We start from the raw sequence: 20,919 nt of genomic DNA, 5'->3' as shown, positions 1-20,919 counted from the left end.
ATCCATTTTAGTGCATTTTGCAGCATAGACATCCTTTCATCTTCCTAAGTGCACAATGGAGCAGCTGACATTGTGCAGCTGGAGCCACCATTACCCATACCTGTATTTAAGCTGCTCACAGGAGGATCAATGCTTGAGATGCCCATAAATTACCAGCTACTGCTCATGACCTTGTCTGGAGCTCTAAGACAACCGTGCTTAATAACCAGCTATCCTATGGCTAAAATATCCACTCCGCACACGTGCTATGCATTCTGCAACGAGCCTGGTCCATGGCTACATCTTACCGAACAGGTTCATCCAGGAAGGCAGCAAAGCGACTTTAACGAGTGCGCACACAATAGCGGCTGTCTCCTCATTATTATTATATGCAATACGCATCTGCCGACTGCGAAATATAGAAGGGCAAAAGCAAAGGTGCCAAAGCAATGAAGTGAATGAGCAAGCAAATTACCAAGTAGAATGAGATTCAAGGTTCCTTGCATCCTGTATGGGGCACTGTACTCTTGGCAGATAGAGTATCAAGTGGCTGTATTTATTGTATGTTTTACCTATTTTCCATCCCAGACTCTATCTCCAATTTTCAGTTGTCTCTGAGCTAGTGGGTTAAGAATGGTGGCATGATGTCTCCTATACAAAGTACACAGAGAACCCATGGATTCCTACTGTCCTGTCTCTTTGTAGTAGCAGATTGCAGGACATTTTTTAGTACTGTTTCCCCCTGACCCCGCACCTTTCATGCATAAATACCTTTTTTATATCGGTTCAGATGTATGTAAACTGCTGCTGTCCGGTCCGATGGGCGGGGCTTATTCACCTGCTCCCCCCTCCCTGTCTTGCTCTACGCATTTCTTCTTGGGTAGAGCAAGACAGGGAGGGGGGGAACAGTTGAATAAGCCCCGCCCAGCGGACCGGACTGTGGCAGTTTACATACATCTGAACCGATATAAAAAAGGTATTTATGCATGAAAGGTGCGGGGTCAGGGGGAAGCAAAAGTACTAAGAGAATCCTTATGTGACACACAATTGAATGATATCATTATATGATATCTCAAAAAAGGGGTGACAGATTCCCTTTAAGTGGTTGACTGGGTTGACTTCTGGGGATTGTGGAATCTAATCCAGCTCCTCTACTTCATAGTCATTGAACCATTTCTTCGATCAATCTCAATGTATGCTTAAGGTCATTGTCCTACTAGAACACTGTTGTCCTTTTCATACAAATAGTACTTGAGTTTACAAAGTAACTTGTCTTGTAGGATACTTACATATCTCTCAGCATTGAGACCACCATCGATCCTGGTCAAGTATGCAGTGCTTCTGGCTGTGAAACATCCTCATATCATCAGGCTTCCTACACCAAACTTAATAGTTCCATCAATTTCTTTCTCCATTAGCCACTTTTTCCCTTGTTTTTTCCAGACCCATTTGTGCCCATAAGAACCTAATCTTTTGACTTTTGTCTGATCGCTCCAAGTCACCCGTTTATAATCTAATAATGTCCACTTTTTGCACCTGTTTGCTAACTCGATTCTTGAAGTCAAGTCTTCTTTGCCTTTTTTGGGTCACCATTCCAGACTTGTGTAGCATGCGTCATACAGTGCTTGCATGGACGTCTGTGATCTCACTATTACAAAGCATATGAGCCACCTCCACTGACAGGTTTGTCGCGCCAGAGAACTCAAAGACCTTGTGATGAGCCGCTGATATTTTGCCTGGACGTCCACCTCCTGGCTTTTGAATGGATGGCCGGACTTCATTTCATATCTTCCAATTGTCCTGCCGCTCACATGATGCAGTTTTGCAGTGTTATTGGCTGAGAGACCGCTATCGATGCTGTTTCCCTTTTCTTTGGAAATCTTCTTCATGGCTGCTCCTCGATTCAGACCAGTGACCTTTCTTTTGGGAATCAACCCAATAACACACTGAGCTATTAGCGGATGTGAGAACAGGTTGTAATTTGTAGTATACAGGATTTTTCCACCGCAAGGAGCAAAACCGTAACAAAGCAGTGACCTGACAAGAATCTGCGTAACTAATCTTATGCTAAATAGTTGCAAGTCAAATTTATGTATGAGATGGCCAAGATAATTGTCTATAAAATGACGGTAGACTCACGATCAATGCAGTAGTGGATGGTGAGATATGGAACCTGAACGTCAAAAGTTCAAAACGTTGTTTCCCTTTTGCCAGTCAGTGTAGCTAGATGGCTTTTTCTGTGAATTAAGCATTTTTGCCAGAATTTTCATGCCATGTAATAATTATTTAATATAACAATATAGGATAATGGTATCTTTTATTTCCCTTAAATTTATAGTATAACTTGGAGCCATTTTTTAATTTGAAGCCATGTAGTGAATGGTCACAATTTCATCAAGGCAGAGGTGCCCTTCATGGTAGCACTTTAGTTTGGACCATTGAAGGTGGTCTTCAACTGTGAACTCCCCTTTATGATGACCATATGTGCAAACAGGGCATTTGTAAAGGATTATTAGAAAAAAAAAATACATACGGTAGTTAAAAATGTAGAAACAGAGTGCCCAGTAGGGGGAACACCAAAATCCCCAATGGTATGCTGTCACTCACATGGGAGATCTAGCAAAGCAAATTGTTGTTAAAAATCTATATATCAAAAGATGTTATGTTTATGGTATAGAAATCAGTTACATAGCCAAATATAGAATCAAGCAATTCTTCAATATTAGCCTATAGATTATTGGGAATGTGTTTTATCCATGGGAAAATGTATGTGGAAAACAGATGTCTAAATGAGGTCTCTGTATCCTGCATCACATTTATCATATGTATTGTGGCTAATATGAGTTGCCAAATTTTGTTACCACCTTCAGAGACACGATATATTGTTGTGTGCGTACATCAGCCATCACATGGCACAAGGAAGGTAAAAGGGTCTCGCACATTGTGCAATAGATATTCTGTCTTCTGCTCCACTTTGAGACATGTTGTACCTTTTTCAACTTACATTATTGCATTTTTCTACATTATCAAATAATCTCTCCTTGTGTGTGAGTAAGCCTCTGGTTGTAGTGGGTCTATCCAATTGGGTTGATCCAATGTACACAAGATGGAGATCCCAAAAAAAAGTGTCCCCTGTGCCTTCTATTTGGTCGGTGAGTGCCCCATACCATTTATTTAACTGTATAAGAAAGAATAGCAGACTGTATATCTCTGCCGGTTGTAAATCGGGTGGTTTATAATTTTGTTTTTTCTAATCTGTGGGCCCTGATAAGGGACACACGTCACTGTATGGCATCCATCTCTAGCCTCTATCAGTCATTTATGCCTTGATCTTATATGTCTGGCAGACTCTAAATGGAGCCCAGACTGTCTGTACATGGGATGTGTCCTGCGTACATTCATCTGTTTCAGTATAGGGAACGACATGGCATTACCACCTGTTCGGAGTATTAATGAGGTACAAGGGTTTCGGGTAGTTTACCTAATCCTTTGATATGTGCATGGGTGGACCGAGGCAGAAGAAGGGCCCCTGTGCCAGAACAGTATGTGGGCCCTTCAGAGTAAAAAAAAATTCTTAATAATGAACCCCTTTAGATGGGGATGACCTCCTGAGCCCCTGTGGTTGCTCCGTGTACTTGCTATTTCAAAATTCCATCAAGTAGATTAAATCTTCATCATCCAAAATAATCAGGATGAACAGCAGAAACTGAATAGGTCTGAGCGTATTATGGAAATCCTTACCTGTCAAAAAATTATCAGAATTTTTTTTTTTTTTTTTTTTTACAGTACCAGTCTAGACACTGCACTGAAAAAAGAAATATACAGTATGTTGTACCTGCTCTTTGTATAAGCTTGAATGCCGCTTTGCCATCCACCCCTCACTGCTGTAATGTGGATAAGATTAGACAGCATTGACAGAAAATTGCTTAGCTCTTGCATTCCTCCACCCCACCAGCTCGGCAAGAGCTCCAGACCACAAATGCACTGAGCGGCGCGGCGTCTGGCAGTCATAGGGTTACCCAGCGTGAGGGGCTGTAAGGAACAAAAGGCGGATGATTGAACAGCTGTGAGTGGTAATGCCAGCTAACGAGTCCCCGCACAGCTATAATCAGAATCCAGGCCGGTTATCCAGCATATTCTTCATGTAGAATATTCAACACAAAACCCTTTAATCCTTTCTGCCGGAGCGAAAGAAATAAAAGGGAGTCAAGGGGGGGAGCAACCACTGCATGTTTGTCCAAATCTTCCACTTCCTAGTCCTAATTTATGGCAGGAGCCAGCAATAAGCATTTTTCATAGTTATAATTTTCAGCATTATTATAGTGTATGTGACTGGAGCGCTCAACGCCGGCCATCGATGGTGTTCGCTATGATACACACTACACAAGTGGATGGAAAACTTGATGAAAACCGAAGAAGGAAAGCCACATATTGATAAGCCTCGTAAAGACAGGTGGGACTTGGATAGAATACAGGGCTGTTGGATCATCGCAGGGGATCTATTAGATCTAGGTCCCACCACCACAGTTGAGTTCCACAATCTCCCACTGGTGTAGCAGGAACACAAAAGAGAGGCAAACGTGTTGCTCTTTCCACTCATTGCTATGGAAGTTACAAACATATCCAAGTGCACTTGTGCTATTTTCTCCAATAAAATAACAGAAACTATAATCTTCAATGCCAAGTAGGAATAAGTGGGTCCACTGCACTGCTGATGATCAAGAGGAAGATTACAGGAGGCAGGATCAGTTCATTATCAATGCATTTTTAAGTCATCTGACGACTTCATCAGCAAAAGAATAACAGAAGTTTGTGGGGGGGGGGGGTTTCTGATGAAGTCTGAAATGCGTTGATAATAAACCACATTGATACCATTCCTGTCTCCTGTGTGAGGCAGTGACCGTTGTCAAAAGGTGGGGGTCGCTCTTTTTTTTTTCTCCCCAGGATGCGCACGGAGGCGTATTGAGGTCATGAGGGGGCATTGCAGTCGCAGGTGTAGCTGTGATAATAATAATAGTAATAAATTGTATTTTTATAGCGCCGACATATTCCGCAGCACTTTACATTTCAGAGGGGATTTGTACAGACAATAGACATTACAGCATAACAATAATCACATACAGTAGATTATAACAAATACCAAGAGGAAAGAGGGCCCTGCTCGCAAGCTTACAGTCTATGAGGAAAGAGGGAGACACGAAAGGTGGGTGGTAACAGTTACCCTGATTGTATGGACCAGTCATAATGTTAAGTGTGTAACAGTACAGACACAGAGGGCTAATGGAGACATAAAGCATGTGGGAACATGATGCGGGGAACCTGGTTATGGTAAAACTTTTGGCTCTGCCACACAGGGATAGATTAGGTTAATGTGTTGGGGTGGTAGGCCAGTCTGAATAGATGCGTTTTCAGGACACGCTTAAAATTGTGGGGATTGGGGACTAATCGTATTGACCTGGGAAGTGCATTCCAAAGAATTGGCGCGGCACGTGTAAAGTCTTGGAGACGGGAGTGGGAGGTTCTGACTATTGAGGATGCTAATCTCAGGTCATCAGCAGAACGGAGGGCGCGGGTAGGGTGGTATACTGAAACAAGGGAGGAGATGTAGGGTGGTGCTGAGCCATGGAGGGCTTTGTGAGTGAGGGTAATAAGTTTATACTGAATTCTGGAGTGGATGGGTAGCCAGTGTAATGACTGGCACAAGGTAGAGGCATCGGTGTAACGATTGGTGAGGAATATGATCCTGGCTGCAGCATTCAAGACAGATTGGAGGGGGGAGAGTTTGGTAAGAGGGAGACCGATTAGAAGAGAGTTACAATAGTCGAGACGAGAATGAATAAGAGAAACAGTAAGAGTTTTTGCAGAGTCAAAGGTAAGAAAAGGTCGAATTCTAGAAATGTTTTTGAGGTGCAGATGACAAGAGCGAGCCAGTGATCGAATGTGGGGGGCAAAGGAAAGCTCGGAAATTGCTGTGATTGCAATGGTGAAGCAGTGACCGATGTCACAGGTAGAGGTCACTGTGTGTTCTCCCCAGGTTGTGCACGGAGGTGTATGAAGGCCATAGGGGTGCATGGCAGTCACAGACATCGTGGTGACGGCAATGTAGACTAGAAATAATAAAAATAAATGTAGTCTTGGACATGCTAGTGTCCAAGGCAGATGTAGGGAAAAACCTGCTCTGGGATATTGTGTTGTGAAACAGACTGCTGGATGGTAGTCATGCAGTCTGTTTCATTCCAGGCACGGGTTTTCCATGTTGCTGAAGACCACAGGTTTCTTTGTTAAAAGCCCTGAAGTGAAGGGTTTGGGTGTGTCAGGTGTTATGTTGGTGTCAGTCTTGTGTGCTATTGTTCCAAGCAGTTGGCTTTGCAGAGCTCTACCTGTGTGATTCAACACAGGCCAGCGGAGCCAGCAGCCAGGGCAGAAGAGGACTGACTTGTTTAACAACTGCTATAAGGAGGATATGGTTTCTGGCTGTAATCCGGAGGATGATATGGACTGTGGAAAGATGTGAGTAAGAGACATTGACATGGCTGTGCAGTTGCCCACAGTAACTGGACAAAGGGAGGTCCAGCGTGTTTAGTGACTGTGTACACGGAAAGATGCTGTGTGCTTTATAGTGCTGTGTTTATGTCAACTGGACATTAAAGTTGTGCACTTGTGTGATCTAAACATGAATGCTATGCACCTGTGTGAAATAGACATTTAATGTTGTGAAGTAACACATTAAAGAGACTTTGTGTTAGAACTTTGTGGGTCACTGCCTCTTCACTTCATAAGTGTGCTACCGCTGCACTACACCTAGAATCTTCCTTTGGATCTTCATCAGTAGCACAGAAGACCCACTTATTCCTACTTGGCACGTTACCGGATGTCTAACCAGTGGGGCTGTGGCAGCTGACATTTCTGGGTTCTTTTATTGTTGTGTACCACACAACTGAACCAGCTGAGCCTTTCTCTTTCACAATATTGTCTCTAATCATCGGATAAGACCCTTTTGCGCTATTTTGTTCCCCAGTTTCTCAATGGTTCCCTTTATAATATACTGGGTAAGGGGTCATGGACACCAGTAAAGTTTACTTATCATAAAGGGGTAAACCAAAATCTAGTGACCTTATAAATTACTCGGTGTTCCTGTGCAAAACTGTTGTAGTCCTCTACCATAAGGGACCATGTTGGGATCCCTGTTTACTTGGTCTGAACGGTGATGTTTAATTACTACTGATTTCTGCAGCGGTGACATGAAGTCCACATGTGCAAATTGTCATTTGCTACAGATTAAGGTGGGTCTGTCTACTATACCTTTTCTGCAGAAGACTTAATATGCATACGTTTTTCACAGAAGGTATTGGCTGGCCCATATGACCCCCCATATGCCAGATCATGGTCTCCATAAAGATAAACTAAAGGGTTTTAATGGTTTCGGAAAAGCCCTGTGTCCCTGCTGCAGTTTGTTTTAAAAAAAATAAACTGAAGTTTATTTCCCCCTTTTCAGGTCCAACACTGAGTCTGTGCTGCTGATCTTTGTGTCTGTTTTGGTTTGCAGCGCTGACATTGCGTGGAGAGCGCTGCAGCCAATAAGTGGGCCCAATAAGTGAGCCAAACAGCTGAGGTACGTTGTTCGCTACAGTGCTGTTGACATGATTTCCGCCCTTCAAACAATAACGGACACATAGAGCAATGGTGGAGACTTATCACTGTACCCGGGAATGGTGAGAAAATCACAGTTTCTATGCACAGTGGGGAAAAAAGTATTTGATACACTGCCAATTTTGCAAGTTTTACCACCAACAAAGAATGGAGAGGTCTGTAATTTTTATCATAGGTACACTTCAACTGTGAGAAACAGAATCTTAAAACTAAATCCAGAAAATCAGATTGTATGATTTTTACATAATTAATTTGCATTTTATTACATGAAATAAATATTTAATACAATAGAAAAACAAAACTTATTATTTGTTTGCAATTACAGAGGTCAACATGCCCTGTAGTTCTTGACCAAACTTGCACACACTTCAGCAGGGATTTTGGCCCACTCCTCCATACAGATCTTCTCCAGATCTTTCAGGTTTTGGGGCTGTCGCTGGGCAACATTGAATTTCAGCTCCCTCCAAAGATTTTGTATTAGGTTCAGGTCTGGACACTGGCTAGGCCACTCCAGGACCTTGAAATGCTTCTTACGGAGCCACTCCTTAGTTGCCCTGGCTGTGTTTCGGGTCATTTTCATGCTGGAAGACCCAGTCACAGCCCATCTTCAATGCTCTTACTGAGGGAAGGAGGTTGTTGGCCAAAATCTCGCGATACATGACCCCATCCATCCTTCGTTGTTCTTGGGGTTATATTCATCCTTCTTCTTTTTCCAAACATGGTGAGTGGAGTTGATACCAAAAAGTACTATTTTGGTCTCATCTGACCACATGATCTCACATGCCTTCTCTGAATCGTCCAGATTGTCATTGGCGAACTTCATACAGGACTGTACATGGCGTGAGCATGGGGACCTTGCGTGCCCCGCAGGACTTTACTCTATGATGGTGTAGTGTGTTTCTAACAGTAATGTTTGAGACTGTGGTCCCAGCTCTCTTCAGCTCATTGACCAAGTCCTCCTGTGTAGTTCTGGGCTGATTCCTGACCTTTCTCAGAATCATCCTTTCCCCATGAGGCAAGATAATGTATGGAGCCACAGACTGCGGAAGATTGGCAGTCATCTTGTGTGTCTTCCATCTTCTGTTTGGTAGGTGATCAAATACTTATTTCATGCAATAAAATGGAATTTAATTATGTAAAAATAATCCGATGTAATTTTCTAGATTTTTTTTTAGATTCCGTCTGTCACAGTTGAAGTGTACAATGAAAGAAAAAGGGATGGCACTCACCGTTATCAAAAGTAGGAGTGTTTATTTCATGGATAAAAATGCATGGTCTCGGGAGCAATGCAAAGAGTGCGGACGACGGCCGTTTCGCGCTCCTGCGCTTCAACAGGTCCTAAACAGTTGAAGTGTACCTACTATAAAAATTACAGACCTCTCAATTCCTTATAGATGGGAAAACTTGCAAAATCAGCAGTGTATCAAATACTCTGGACCGGCAGCAGGTTTTCGTGGGCCCTGGGCAAAAGAGTCTCAGTGGGTCCCTTTAACACATACCACGATTGATATTGCACAGATACACTACTGTTCAAAAGTTTAGGGTCACTTAGAAATTTCCTTATTTTTGAAAGAAAAGCACAGTTTTTTCCAATGAAGCTAACATTAAATGATTCAGAAATACACTCTACACATTGTTAATGTGGTAAATGACTATTCTAGCTGCAAACGTCTGGGTTGTAATGCAATATCTTCATAGGTGTATAGAGGCCCATTTCCAACAACTATCTCTCCAGTGTTCTTATGGTACTTTGCGTTTGCTAACTGTGTAAGAAGGCTAATGGATGGTTAGAATACCCTTGACAACCCTTGTGAAAGCATGTTAGCACAGCTGAAAACAGTTTTGCTGATTAGAGAAGCTATAAACCTGACCTTTTAAGCTACTTGATAATCTGGAGCATTACATTTGTTGGTTCCATTAAACTCTCAAAATGGCCAGAAAAAAAGAACTTTCATGTGAAACTCGACAGCCTATTCTTGTTCTTAGAAATGAAGGCTATTCGATGCGAGAAATTCCCAAGAAACTGAAGATTTCCTACAACGGTGTGTACTACTCCCTTCAGAGGAGAGCACAAACAGGTTCTAACCAGAGTAGAAAGAGAAGTGGGAGGCCCCGCTGCACAACTGAGCAACACGATAAGTACATTAGATTCTGTAGTTTGAGAAATCGACGCCTCACAGGTCCTCAACTGGCAGCTTCATTAAATAGTACACGCAAAACGCCAGTATCAACGTCTACAGTGAAGAGGCGACTCTGGGATGCTGGCCTTCAGGGCAGAGTGGCAAAGAAAAAGCCATATCTGAGACTGACAAATAAAAGGAAAAGATTAATATGGGCAAAAGAACACAGACATTGGACAGAGGAAGATTGGAAAAAAGTGTTATGGACAGACAAATCCAAGTTTGAGGTGTTTGGATCACACAGAAGAACATTTGTGAGACGCAGAACAACTGAAAAGATGCTGGAAGCGTGCCTGACGCCATCTGTCAAGCATGGTGGAGGTAATGTGATGGTCTGGGGTTGCTATGGTGCTGGTAAAGTGGGAAATTTGTACAAGGTAAAAGGAATTTTGAATAAGGAAGGCTCACTCCATTTTGCAACACCACGCCATACCCTGTGGACAGCGCTTGATTGGAGTCAGTTTCATCCTACAACAGGACAATGACCCAAAGCACACCTCCAAATTATGCAAGAACTATTTAGGGAAGAAGCAGGCAGCTGGTATTCTAGCTGTAATGGAGTGTCCAGTGCAGTCATTAGATCTCAACCCCATTGAGCTGTTGTGGGAGCAGCTTGACCGTATGGTACACAAAAAGTGGCCATCAAGCCAAACCAACTTGTGGGAGGGGCTTCTGGAAGCATGGGGTGAAATTTCCCAAGATTACCTCAGCAAATTAACTGCTAGAATGCCAAAGGTCTGCAATGCTGGAATTGCTGCAAAGGGAGCATTCTTTGACGAAAGCAAAGTTTGAAGGAGAAAATTATTATTTCAAATAACAATCTTTTTTTCGAACCTTGTCAATGACTGGACTAGAGTTTAAATTCATTTGGCAACTCATTTGATTAATAAAAGTATGAAATGTCAGAGTCATAAGATGCTTCAGCCGAGGAACGGGGGGGGGGTTAAGTTTTGCAAGTCCTGGGGCCCTGATCAATTGAGGAGAGGCCCACCCCCGGGCGCTGGCACAAGACTCCATAGCGCCGGTGTCCACGACAGCGAGTGGGCCTCCCGCCTGTTCAGGGCCCCGGCACTTGCCCGGGTGCTGACGCCGACCCTGCAATTACTTATTTTCCCCACTGTATATTGTTTTTTATCCTCACCTTTGCCTACAGATTGTCTGACACATCCTATCCTTCATAGATCAGTCATCGGCTAGTGCTGTGTACACTGAAGGCATCATCATTCGTCTTATAGAATGTATACGTGTGTGTGTGTGTGTGTGTGTGTGTGTGTGTATCTGCCTTTTTTTTCATATTTCTATTGCCTTTTTTTTTTTTTCTACGCAGGTAGTAATTGAGTTAGAACTCTCATATAACCATTTGCTTGACAAGAACCAATTTAGTATTCGCCATTCATTTGCATAACAAAAATAAGGACTGTGGTTAGGAATTCTGCTCCCCTTCATCCCCCCCAGAAGAATTAAATTTTCATCAAGACATGAACACTGGTTTCAGAACATGGAGAAACTGGGTTAAACATATGCAAATTACGAGTTCTGCAAAGAACTGATTGGCGACTCCAGGCTTTTCCCCTCTATCTCCTCTCTGCATTCTGCCGCTTATTAAAAAAAGAAGGCCTTAAATATTTCAGGCAACAGCTGTGCATGGCTCCTGTGCTTTGTGCAGTCATTCCAAGTGTGCCTACATCTACTGATCTACTGGGTTTTTTTTATTTTTTTTTCATTTTTTTCTCTGTTTCAGCTTCAGACAGCAAAGTCACATCTTGTGCAGCAGTGTGGAGGATACCAAAGGAACTACAGGCAGGTAGCCATGAAGTCCCCGATGATTCTTCAAACAACGCCCAAACCTTGGAGCTTCTGTGTCACCTTGATAACGACGCCCAGAGCAATATGGCCTGGTAATGTTCTGCATGTATCATTTTGAAGAGTTTTTATAAAAATGATCTGAATTTCCAAAGTGTTGCATCTCCAATATTCTGGAGAACAATTCATGTTCCTGTTCTAAGGGTACCGTTACACTTAGCGATGCACCAGCGATCCCGACAACAATATGGATCGCTGGTGTATCGCTAAGTGGTCGCTAGTGAGCTGCCACACAGGCAGATCTCACCAGCGACATAGCAGCGGTCGGGGGTCGCTACTTACCTGTCAGACGCGGCGATCCTGACGTCCTCCCGCCCGCGTCCACGCGTCGCTCATCGGCACCACAGGAAGCGCCCGACGAGAAATGATCCAGGACCTTCTCGCGCGACCAGCGATGAGCAGCGGGGGAGCCGTTCGGAGGTAAGTATCAGATATAGCGATATCGCTAGCAATATCGCTGCTACGTCACAAAATCGGTGACGTTACAGCGATATTGCTAGCAATATCGCTATGTGTAACGGGGGCTTTACAAAGTGGCTGTCGCTCACATGAGGTCCACTTATCTAAATGGTCCCCGTGCTTTCCGAATACTTGAGATCTTATTTGACAGACAATATGATTGACAATCTGTAAATCTCTTTAAGTTGTTGCCTCCCCTCCCACTCTTGCAAATAAAAATCCCTTGAAAGTGATAACCAATATTTGTCTGCCGCGAACACTCCTCCCTCACGACACCCGTGCCTTGGATTTGGCCGTAATGGGGTGCTGTGCTTGCCACTCACTCGTACACTAACCTTGCAATAGGCCAACAATGAGTTAGGCACACCCCACAAACAGTCCCCACATCCACACCACATTTTTCACTGCCAGCGCTCGCTATTTTACAAGGTCGGCGCCTGCACTGGGCAACAAACTGGTACACCTGCACACCCAAATTTACCGAACTCCTGAACTGTTCGCTACTTGCACTCTGGCTATAAGGTAACACAAACAAGCTTTTTTTTTTTCTTCCCTTGAGATAGTAAATGCATTAGCAAAACAAGGGACAAACTAATAAAATTTAGATACAATATACAAAAAGAAGTAAAGTGCTTAAAAAAAGCTTGCAGAAGATTAAATAAACCGAAAAATACAGTACGTAAAAGCAAAAAACTGTATGAAATAAAAGGGATAAAATAAAGTATACAGTGGCATGTAAAATTACTTTTATTGTGAACAGTTAAGCTAGTTGAAGCTGAAATGATCTCTAAAAGTCGTAAAGTTAAAGATGACACATTTCCATTGTATTTTAGTTGAAAAAAAAAAAAAAACATACATTTTCATTTTTTACATTTTAAAAATTACCAAAAGGAAAGTTGGTCGATGAAAAAGTTTTGGCACTTTAGAGATTTGTGTTCTCAGATAACTTTGACCAAAGTTTCAGATCTTAATTAGCCTTATAGGGTTATAGCTTGTTCATTATCATCGTAAGGAAAGGCCAGGTGATGCAAATTTCCCAGTTTCATAAAAATCCAGCCTCCTCTAACCTTGTGCCAAAAGCAGCAGCTATGGGTTCTTCTAAGCAGCTGCCTAGAACTCTGAAAATGAAAATGGCTAGGCCCCTAAAGCAGTAGAAGTCTGTAATAAGATAGCACAGCGCTTTTCTCAATTTGAAATGTAATTAAGAAATGGCAATTAACTGGAACAGTGGAGGTCAAGATAAGGTCTGGAAGACCAAGCAAAATTTCAGTGAAAGCTGCTCGTAGGATTGCTAAAGAGGCAAATCGGAACCCCGTTTGACTGCAAAAGACCTTCAGAAAGATTTAGCAAACTCTGGAGTTGTGATACATTCTTCTACTGTTCAAAGACATTTGCACAAATATGGCCTTCATGGTAGAGTCATCAGAAGAAACCTGTCATGACGACTTTATACCTCAAACTAATGGCATCTTTTTAGAGGGGCTTTCATGCTGATTAAATCCATACCTTGATTTGTAGAAATCCGTTTTGTCATTTCTGACAAATGCAGCATTGAAGTCATATGCTAATGAGGTATAAGTGCTTCTGGGTGGGACTTTGTACTTGCAGCTCTGCTGCCCTCCCCCTCTATTCTCCCACCTACCACTTACCTCCTGTGATGGGGCAGTTCACTGTAACAAGAGGGACCTTTCACTCACAAACAGGAGGCAGGTGGTGGGCAGGATATAGGAGGGAAGGCAGGAGAGCCGCAAAGCATTGCTCCACCCGGAGCACTTGCAGCTCATTTGCATACAGTATCAACTATGAATTTCTCATAAAAGGCAAAACAGATTTCTATAATCAAGGTATGGATTTAATTCGCAAAGAAAGCCCCTGTACATACATGTCCTTAATTTGAGCTGTAAATTTCTCATGACCGGTTCCTTCTAAACGCAGTAGCAGCCAACTCCATAGAACTGTTGTGCCCACTGGTTACACAGTACTGCGAGGGGGTACAATTTGATATTGAAATGCAAGCAATTTTACAATTTTTTATGTACTTGTGACTAATAGTTTAGGGATAAGGGTTTATAGATTGGTAAACATAAATGCACCATTTAATTGTGCCCTAAACGTAATGAGTCAGAGAGGTTGTCAGAGCGGGGGGGCACCATTTTTATTAATTTTTATGATTTTCTTTGAGTGACTGGCACTGCCCGGGCCTGGGCAGCCCTCCATATAATGAGTTGCGTCCTCCCTTCAGTCTAATACTCTGTGTGGCCTCATTTCTCGGCTTAGACAATGCTTCTGATCTCCATTGGCGCTTGCACCAGCGTCGGAGCCGAGGAGAATAATGACACGAGGATTTTGCTCTCAGAGTCCCAGGTGTATAGTAAGATCATGCGGACACATACCTGGCGCTGACATTTAATACCTGTTCTGTTTGAGTTTCCTAACAAATATAAAAAAGGAAAAAAAAAACCCTGCTCAGCGGGTACCAGGAAAAGACCCAGCGGCAAAGTAATTGCCGAGAACACATTGCTGTTCCTATGGTTTCCCTTTATTGCTGTCCTAATTTATTTTTAAAATATCTCATTCTCTTGTCACTGGTAATGGCCAGAACTAGGAACCAAGGCTCCTGTGTACAGCTCGGCTTCCCAGCAGGAAGGGGGGATTACATGATCCGTTAACCCTTTCCACGTGTGATGGGAAGCCTGTCGTCCATCACCTTTTTATATAATTTATACTCTGTGTATTATTGTGTGTTTACTATTTTTTATGTAAGACTATAGAAGATTTCATAGTGAAATTCCAAGCAAGTTATCTGCAAAATCACAGTTTTGATAAACTGTAGGCTCCAAATCTGATGAATAATAAAAGGAATAATTGATTTAAGCGGTCCTACCTGCAGAATTTTGTAATGTCCTCTGGTGTGTAGGAAACATCTTTAGGCCCCCATTCACATTAGCATAATGTATTGGTCTTCCGACTGTTTTGAGGGATAGAAGTATCTATTTTTTCTGATTTCGGACGACCGATCCCTTTGTTCTGTAAGAGGTGAGCCGCCACCAGAGAAGTCTGCCAGAAAAAAACCATAGGAGCTCTTGACCAGAAGAGCGATCGGGGGAGATAGTTGTTGGCCGAGTCTTCGTTCACCCGATTGGTATCTAAATTGTTTGGGGTCTTTAGAAACCTCTTCTGACATGTCATGGGAATAAACTGAGTGGTAGCTTGTCAGAGATGGTGTTTGGACATTTTAAGCCAACTTGACGTTTTCCAGACATCGGTGTAAAAATTAAGCCTCGAGTGTTAGACCCATTATTTCACTTTGTAAATCAATTTATGTGTAGCTGTAACTGCATTCATTGAGCTAAAAGTATACAAATTTTGCAGCAAATGTCTAATGCGTGCCGCTACTAATTTATTGGTTAAGACCCATATTCCGCCCACCATCGCCATGAAAGTAAGCAGCCATATTTTTTTAATCCTGGAAAACCACTTTAAGTCATCAGTCATTAGAATCATCCCTGTTAAGCCATCTCTATGAGTCTGTAGGTCATAGGAAGCTGAATAAAATCATACCTTGATATTTACCATCCAATTGCCTTGTTCCAGAGAAAGCCAAGTTTTTCTTAATATGTAGATGAGCTGTTAAGATCTATGGGTGGGATATAGATCTCTTGGAGAATCTGGCTGCAGAGCTTATATTAAATGAAAGGGGGCGGTACCAATGTGATGTGTAATGGCCGCTATCCTGATATCACTGCGGAGCTGTGTGTGATTGCACCTGACACATCTTCAGGTTCCTCTCTGCTTCAGCCTCCAACTTACAGGCAGACAAGGTTGCAATATTGTTGCAACACAGCAGAGCTTGAAGAGCTGCAAAAAATGTGTTTGCAAGAAGGCAAAGTGTGGTTCTCCTGTTCGGTGTTAGTTACTTATCTCACACTGACAACTCTCCCTTTTATTTAGAGTTAGCTCTGGAGTCGGATCCTCAGGGAGATCAGTGTCCGGCTCTCAACCGCTCATTTACATATAAGAAAAACGTGGATTTTTCTGGAATAAAAAATCAGATCTCTAATATCAATGTATTATTGTATTCTGCTTTTTATTACCTACATGCCCATATTGACAGCTTAGGAGGGTTTTTCCATTTGACAAATTATTGTGGACCATATATTATGGTGGTGGTGAAACTTTCAATTCCCCACTAATTATGACTTTTGACATATCTCTATAATATGTTAGTTGTAATAATAATGACCTTTTAATTGGCCATAGGGGCTTAGATGAAGAAAAATGCTGAAAGTGATGAGAGAGTAGACTGTCTGCTGTATCTGCTTGATGCCCAGGCTAACAACTATACCATGTTTGAGATCCTGTAGTGCATGCCTTGAATTCAGATGGTCTCAAGTCTTCTGCATAAAGCCAGGTCGTCACTTCAGAACTAAACGCCATGGACGCATTTACATGTTGTTCTTTTTTCTTTTTTGCATTGCATATAATATGTGAAAACTCTGTTTTGTTTCAAAAAGATTTATCCACTTTGCTTCTGCAGTTTTGCTTTGGTACTGAGTTTACGATACATTGCAGGCTGCTCGTTGTCTTTCAGTGTCCGTCTCGACAACTCTGCTGTCTGTTAGCTTAGGCCTGTTTCACATTTCAGTTTTTTGGCGTCCGCCAAAGTGTGAAAAAACGGATCAGTTTCCGTTTTGCCACAAAAACGGATGCTACTGAATCCGTTTTTTGGTCGGATCCGCTTTAGCCACTAATGCAAGTCTATGGGAAAAAAAAACTGATCCGCCCAAAAAAAATGGCGGATCCGTTTTTTTTTTTTTGCAAAACGGCGGATTTTGACGGATGTCAAAAAACGGAAGTGTGATCCACCTCTTAGTGAGCAGACCCTCCTGTCTTCTCACAAATGTGAATTTGAGCTTGATTTTGATTTAATTTGTTATAATCATTAATTTTCTTGGATCAGGAGGGGCTGGAGACAGAGATGACAGAGATGATGATGCTCATTTCAGGGACGGTGTAGTCAGTGGGTGTCTCCTCCCTTATTCAGTGTCTCCTTGTTCAATGCCCTGAGACAACTGACCAGACACTGCGCTCATCGCACAGGGCACTGAAGGAGACACTCAGGAACCGTCAGCTGTACACTATAGCTGACAACTTGCTGGCCTTAAAACACTTTGATGAACCATAAAGGATAAAAAGACACTGCAATACAAAATTTGCTTTGTATCTTTTCATTTCTTTATGTTTGTTTTGCGAAAAAGGAAGGGGGATTTGAAATGTATTTTTTTTACTACTCATTTCTTCTTGTGTAGAGCAAGACAGGGAGGGGGGAACAGTTGAATAAGCCCCGCCCAGCGGACCGGACCGCGGCAGTTTACATACATCTGAACCGATATAAAAAAGGTATTTATGCATGAAAGGTGCGGGGTCAGGGGGAAGCAAAAGTACTAAGAGAATCCTTATGTGACACACAATTAAATGATATCATTATATGATATCTCAAAAAAGAGGTGACAGATTCCCTTTAAAGGCAGCTGTCTTACATAGTCACCTTTATGAAAGACTCCTATCCACAGACTCAATTACGGTAATCAGTCAGACTCTGAGGCGTAGCTAGGGTTTTGATTCAGGGGGCCAAACTTCTCAGTAGGCCCCTAACCTGATTACAACTGGGTGACGCACCCTAATAGTGGAGGAGAACCTCAGCAGATGACCACGCTGTTGCTGAAAATAATCTGTCAGTGGTAGATACCAGTGCTACAGAACACATAAGAGATCACAGCACAGTTACAGATAATGACTTACCGCTGACGTTCTTTCTGATGGAGTCGTTCACTGTTCACTTTTCACGTTTTTTCCATCTGGCCCAGACCGACAATGACTACGTCTCCAGCCAGGACTTGGCTGCAGAGATTACAACAAAGACACATTTCACTTCTCACATTTTCTGCACTGTCCCCAAAGGGACTATTCCCAACCTGCACAAACTGCTCATCCTGCTGATACCCCAATGCTGAGCCGCTGCTGCCGTATGTGTCCCAATTACTGCACCTGCTGGGTGGTGCTGTGTAAACTCTAAATTCTAAAGCAAACCTCTAATATATAGTAATGCCGAGTGCAAGTGCCGTAGAAAACAGTGCCCACGTTTTGTCCCCTACAAAGTAATAATGCCCTGGTGCTCCTTTGACAGTCACAGTAACCTGAGTTCCCCTATAACGGTAAGTGCCCACTTTACATTTAATAATGTCCAGTCTCCCCCTGTGCAGCTCCCCTATACACAGTATTATGCTCTCTTAAACACAGTATAATCCCCCCTCACTGTATGTGTGTGTGTATATATATATGTATGTATGTATATATATATATATATATACAGTGCCTACAAGTAGTATTCAACCCCCTGCAGATTTAGCAGGTTTACACATTCGGAATTTACTTGGCATTGTGACATTTGGACTGTAGATCAGCCTGGAAGTGTGAAATGCACTGCAGCAAAAAAGAATGTTACTTCTTTGTTTAATTTTTTTTTAAATTGTGAAAAGTTTATTCAGAGGGTCATTTATTATTCAACCCCTCAAACCACCAGAATTCTGTTTGGTTCCCCTAAAGTATTAAGAAGTATTTCAGGCACAAAGAACAATGAGCTTCACATGTTTGGATTAATTATCTCTTTTTCCAGCCTTTTCTGACTATTTAAGACCCTCCCCAAACTTGTGAACAGCACTCATACATGGTCAACATGGGAAAGACACAAAGGAGCATTCCAAGGCCATCAGAGACAAGATCGTGGAGGGTCACAAGGCTGGCAAGGGGTACAAAACCCTTTCCAAGGAGTTGGGCCTACCTGTCTCCACTGTTGGGAGCATCATTCGGAAGTGGAAGGCTTATGGAACTACTGTTAGCCTTCCACGGCCTGGACAGCCTTTGAAAGTTTCCTCCCGTGCCGAGGCCAGGCTTGTCCGAAGAGTCAAGGCTAACCCAAGGACAACAAGGAAGGAGCTCCGGGAAGATCTCATGGCAGTGGGGACATTGGTTTCAGTCAATACCATAAGTAACGTACTCCACCACAATGGTCTCCGTTCCAGACGAGCCCGTAAGGTACCTTTACTTTCAAAGCGTCCTGTCAAGGCTCGTCTACAGTTTGCTCATGATCACTTGGAGGACTCTGAGACAGACTGGTTCAAGGTTCTCTGGTCTGATGAGACCAAGATCGAGATCTTTGGTGCCAACCACACACGTGACGTTTGGAGACTGGATGGCACTGCATATGACCCCAAGAATACCATCCCTACAGTCAAGCATGGTGATGGCAGCATCATGCTGTGGGGCTGTTTCTCAGCCAAGGGGCCTGGCCATCTGGTCCGCATCCATGAGAAGATGGATAGCACGGCCTACCTGGAGATTTTGGCCAAGAACCTCCGCTCCTCCATCAAGGATCTTAAGATGGGTCGTCATTTCATCTTTCAACAAGACAATGACCCAAAGCACACAGCCAAGAAAACCAAGGCCTGGTTCAAGAGGCAAAAAATCAAGGTGTTGGAGTGGCCTAGTCAGTCTCCTGACCTTAACCCAATTGAAAACTTGTGGAAGGAGCTCAAGATTAAAGTCCACATGAGACACCCAAAGAACCTAGATAACTTGGAGAAGATCTGCATGGAGGAGTGGGCCAAGATAACTCCAGAGACCTGTGCCGGCCTGATCAGGTCTTATAAAAGACGATTATTAGCTGTAATTGCAAACAAGGGTTATTCCACAAAATATTAAACCTAGGGGTTGAATAATAATTGACCCACACTTGTATGTTTAAAATTTATTAAAATTTAACTGAGCAACATAACTTTTTGGTTTGTAAGATTTATGCATCTGTTAATAAATCCTGCTCTTGTGTGAAGTTTGAAGGCTCTAACTTATTTGCATCTTATCAAACCTGCTAAATCTGCAGGGGGTTGAATACTACTTGTAGGCACTGTATATATATACAGTCATGGCCAAAAGTATTGACACCCCTGCAATTCTGTCAGATAATATTCAGTTTCTTCCTGAAAATGATTGCAAACACAAATTCTTTGGTATTATTATCTTCATTTAATTTGTCTTAAATGAAAAAACGCAAAAGAGAATGAAGCAAAAAGCAAAACATTGATCATTTCACACAAAACTCCAAAAATGGGCCGGACAAAAGTATTGGCACCCTCAGCCTAATACTTGGTTGCACAACCTTTAGCCAAAATAACTGCGACCAACTGCTTCCGGTAACTATCAATGAGTTTCTTACAATGCTCTGCTGGAATTTTAGACCATTCTTCTTTGGCAAACTACTCCAGGTCCCTGATATTTGAAGGGTGCCTTCTCCAAACTGCCATTTTTAGATCTCTCCACAGGTGTTCTATGGGATTCAGGTCTGGACTCATTGCTGGCCACCTTAGAAGTCTCCTGTGCTTTCTCTCAAACCATTTTCTAGTGCTTTTTGAAGTGTGTTTTGGGTTATTGTCCTGCTGGAAGACCCATGACCTCTGAGGTAGACCCAGCTTTCTCACACTGGGCCCTAAATTATGCTGCAAAATTTGTTGGTAGTCTTCTGACTTCATAATGCCATGCACACGGTCAAGCAGTCCAGTGCCAGAGGCAGCAAAGCAACCCCAAAACATCAGGGAACCTCCGCCATGTTTGACTGTAGGGACCATGTACTTTTCTTTGAATGCCTCTTTTTTCTCCTGTAAACTCTATGTTGATGCTTTTGCCCTAAAAGCTCTACTTTTGTCTCATCTGACCAAAGAACATTCTTCCAAAA

At 42.6% G+C, this 20,919-nt stretch overlaps 1 protein-coding gene across 1 annotated transcript in view; it reads left to right on the top strand.

Moving 5' to 3' along the window:
* The window catches only part of EIPR1 (EARP complex and GARP complex interacting protein 1), a 291,898-nt gene that overhangs the window by 102,687 nt on the left and 168,292 nt on the right, over positions 1-20,919 (top strand). The window contains exon 4 of the mRNA XM_073568152.1: positions 11,551-11,707. Within this exon, the coding sequence (XP_073424253.1) occupies positions 11,551-11,707 (157 nt within the window). The remainder of the gene's footprint in view (positions 1-11,550; positions 11,708-20,919) is intronic.

Source organism: Dendrobates tinctorius, unplaced genomic scaffold (genome assembly GCF_039654945.1).
Source record: "Dendrobates tinctorius isolate UK_male_01 unplaced genomic scaffold, ASM3965494v1 ptg000021l, whole genome shotgun sequence".
In the NCBI taxonomy this organism is placed as follows: domain Eukaryota; kingdom Metazoa; phylum Chordata; class Amphibia; order Anura; family Dendrobatidae; genus Dendrobates; species Dendrobates tinctorius.
Note: the sequence above shows the minus strand (reverse complement) of the source record. Positions and strands in the feature narration are given on the sequence as shown.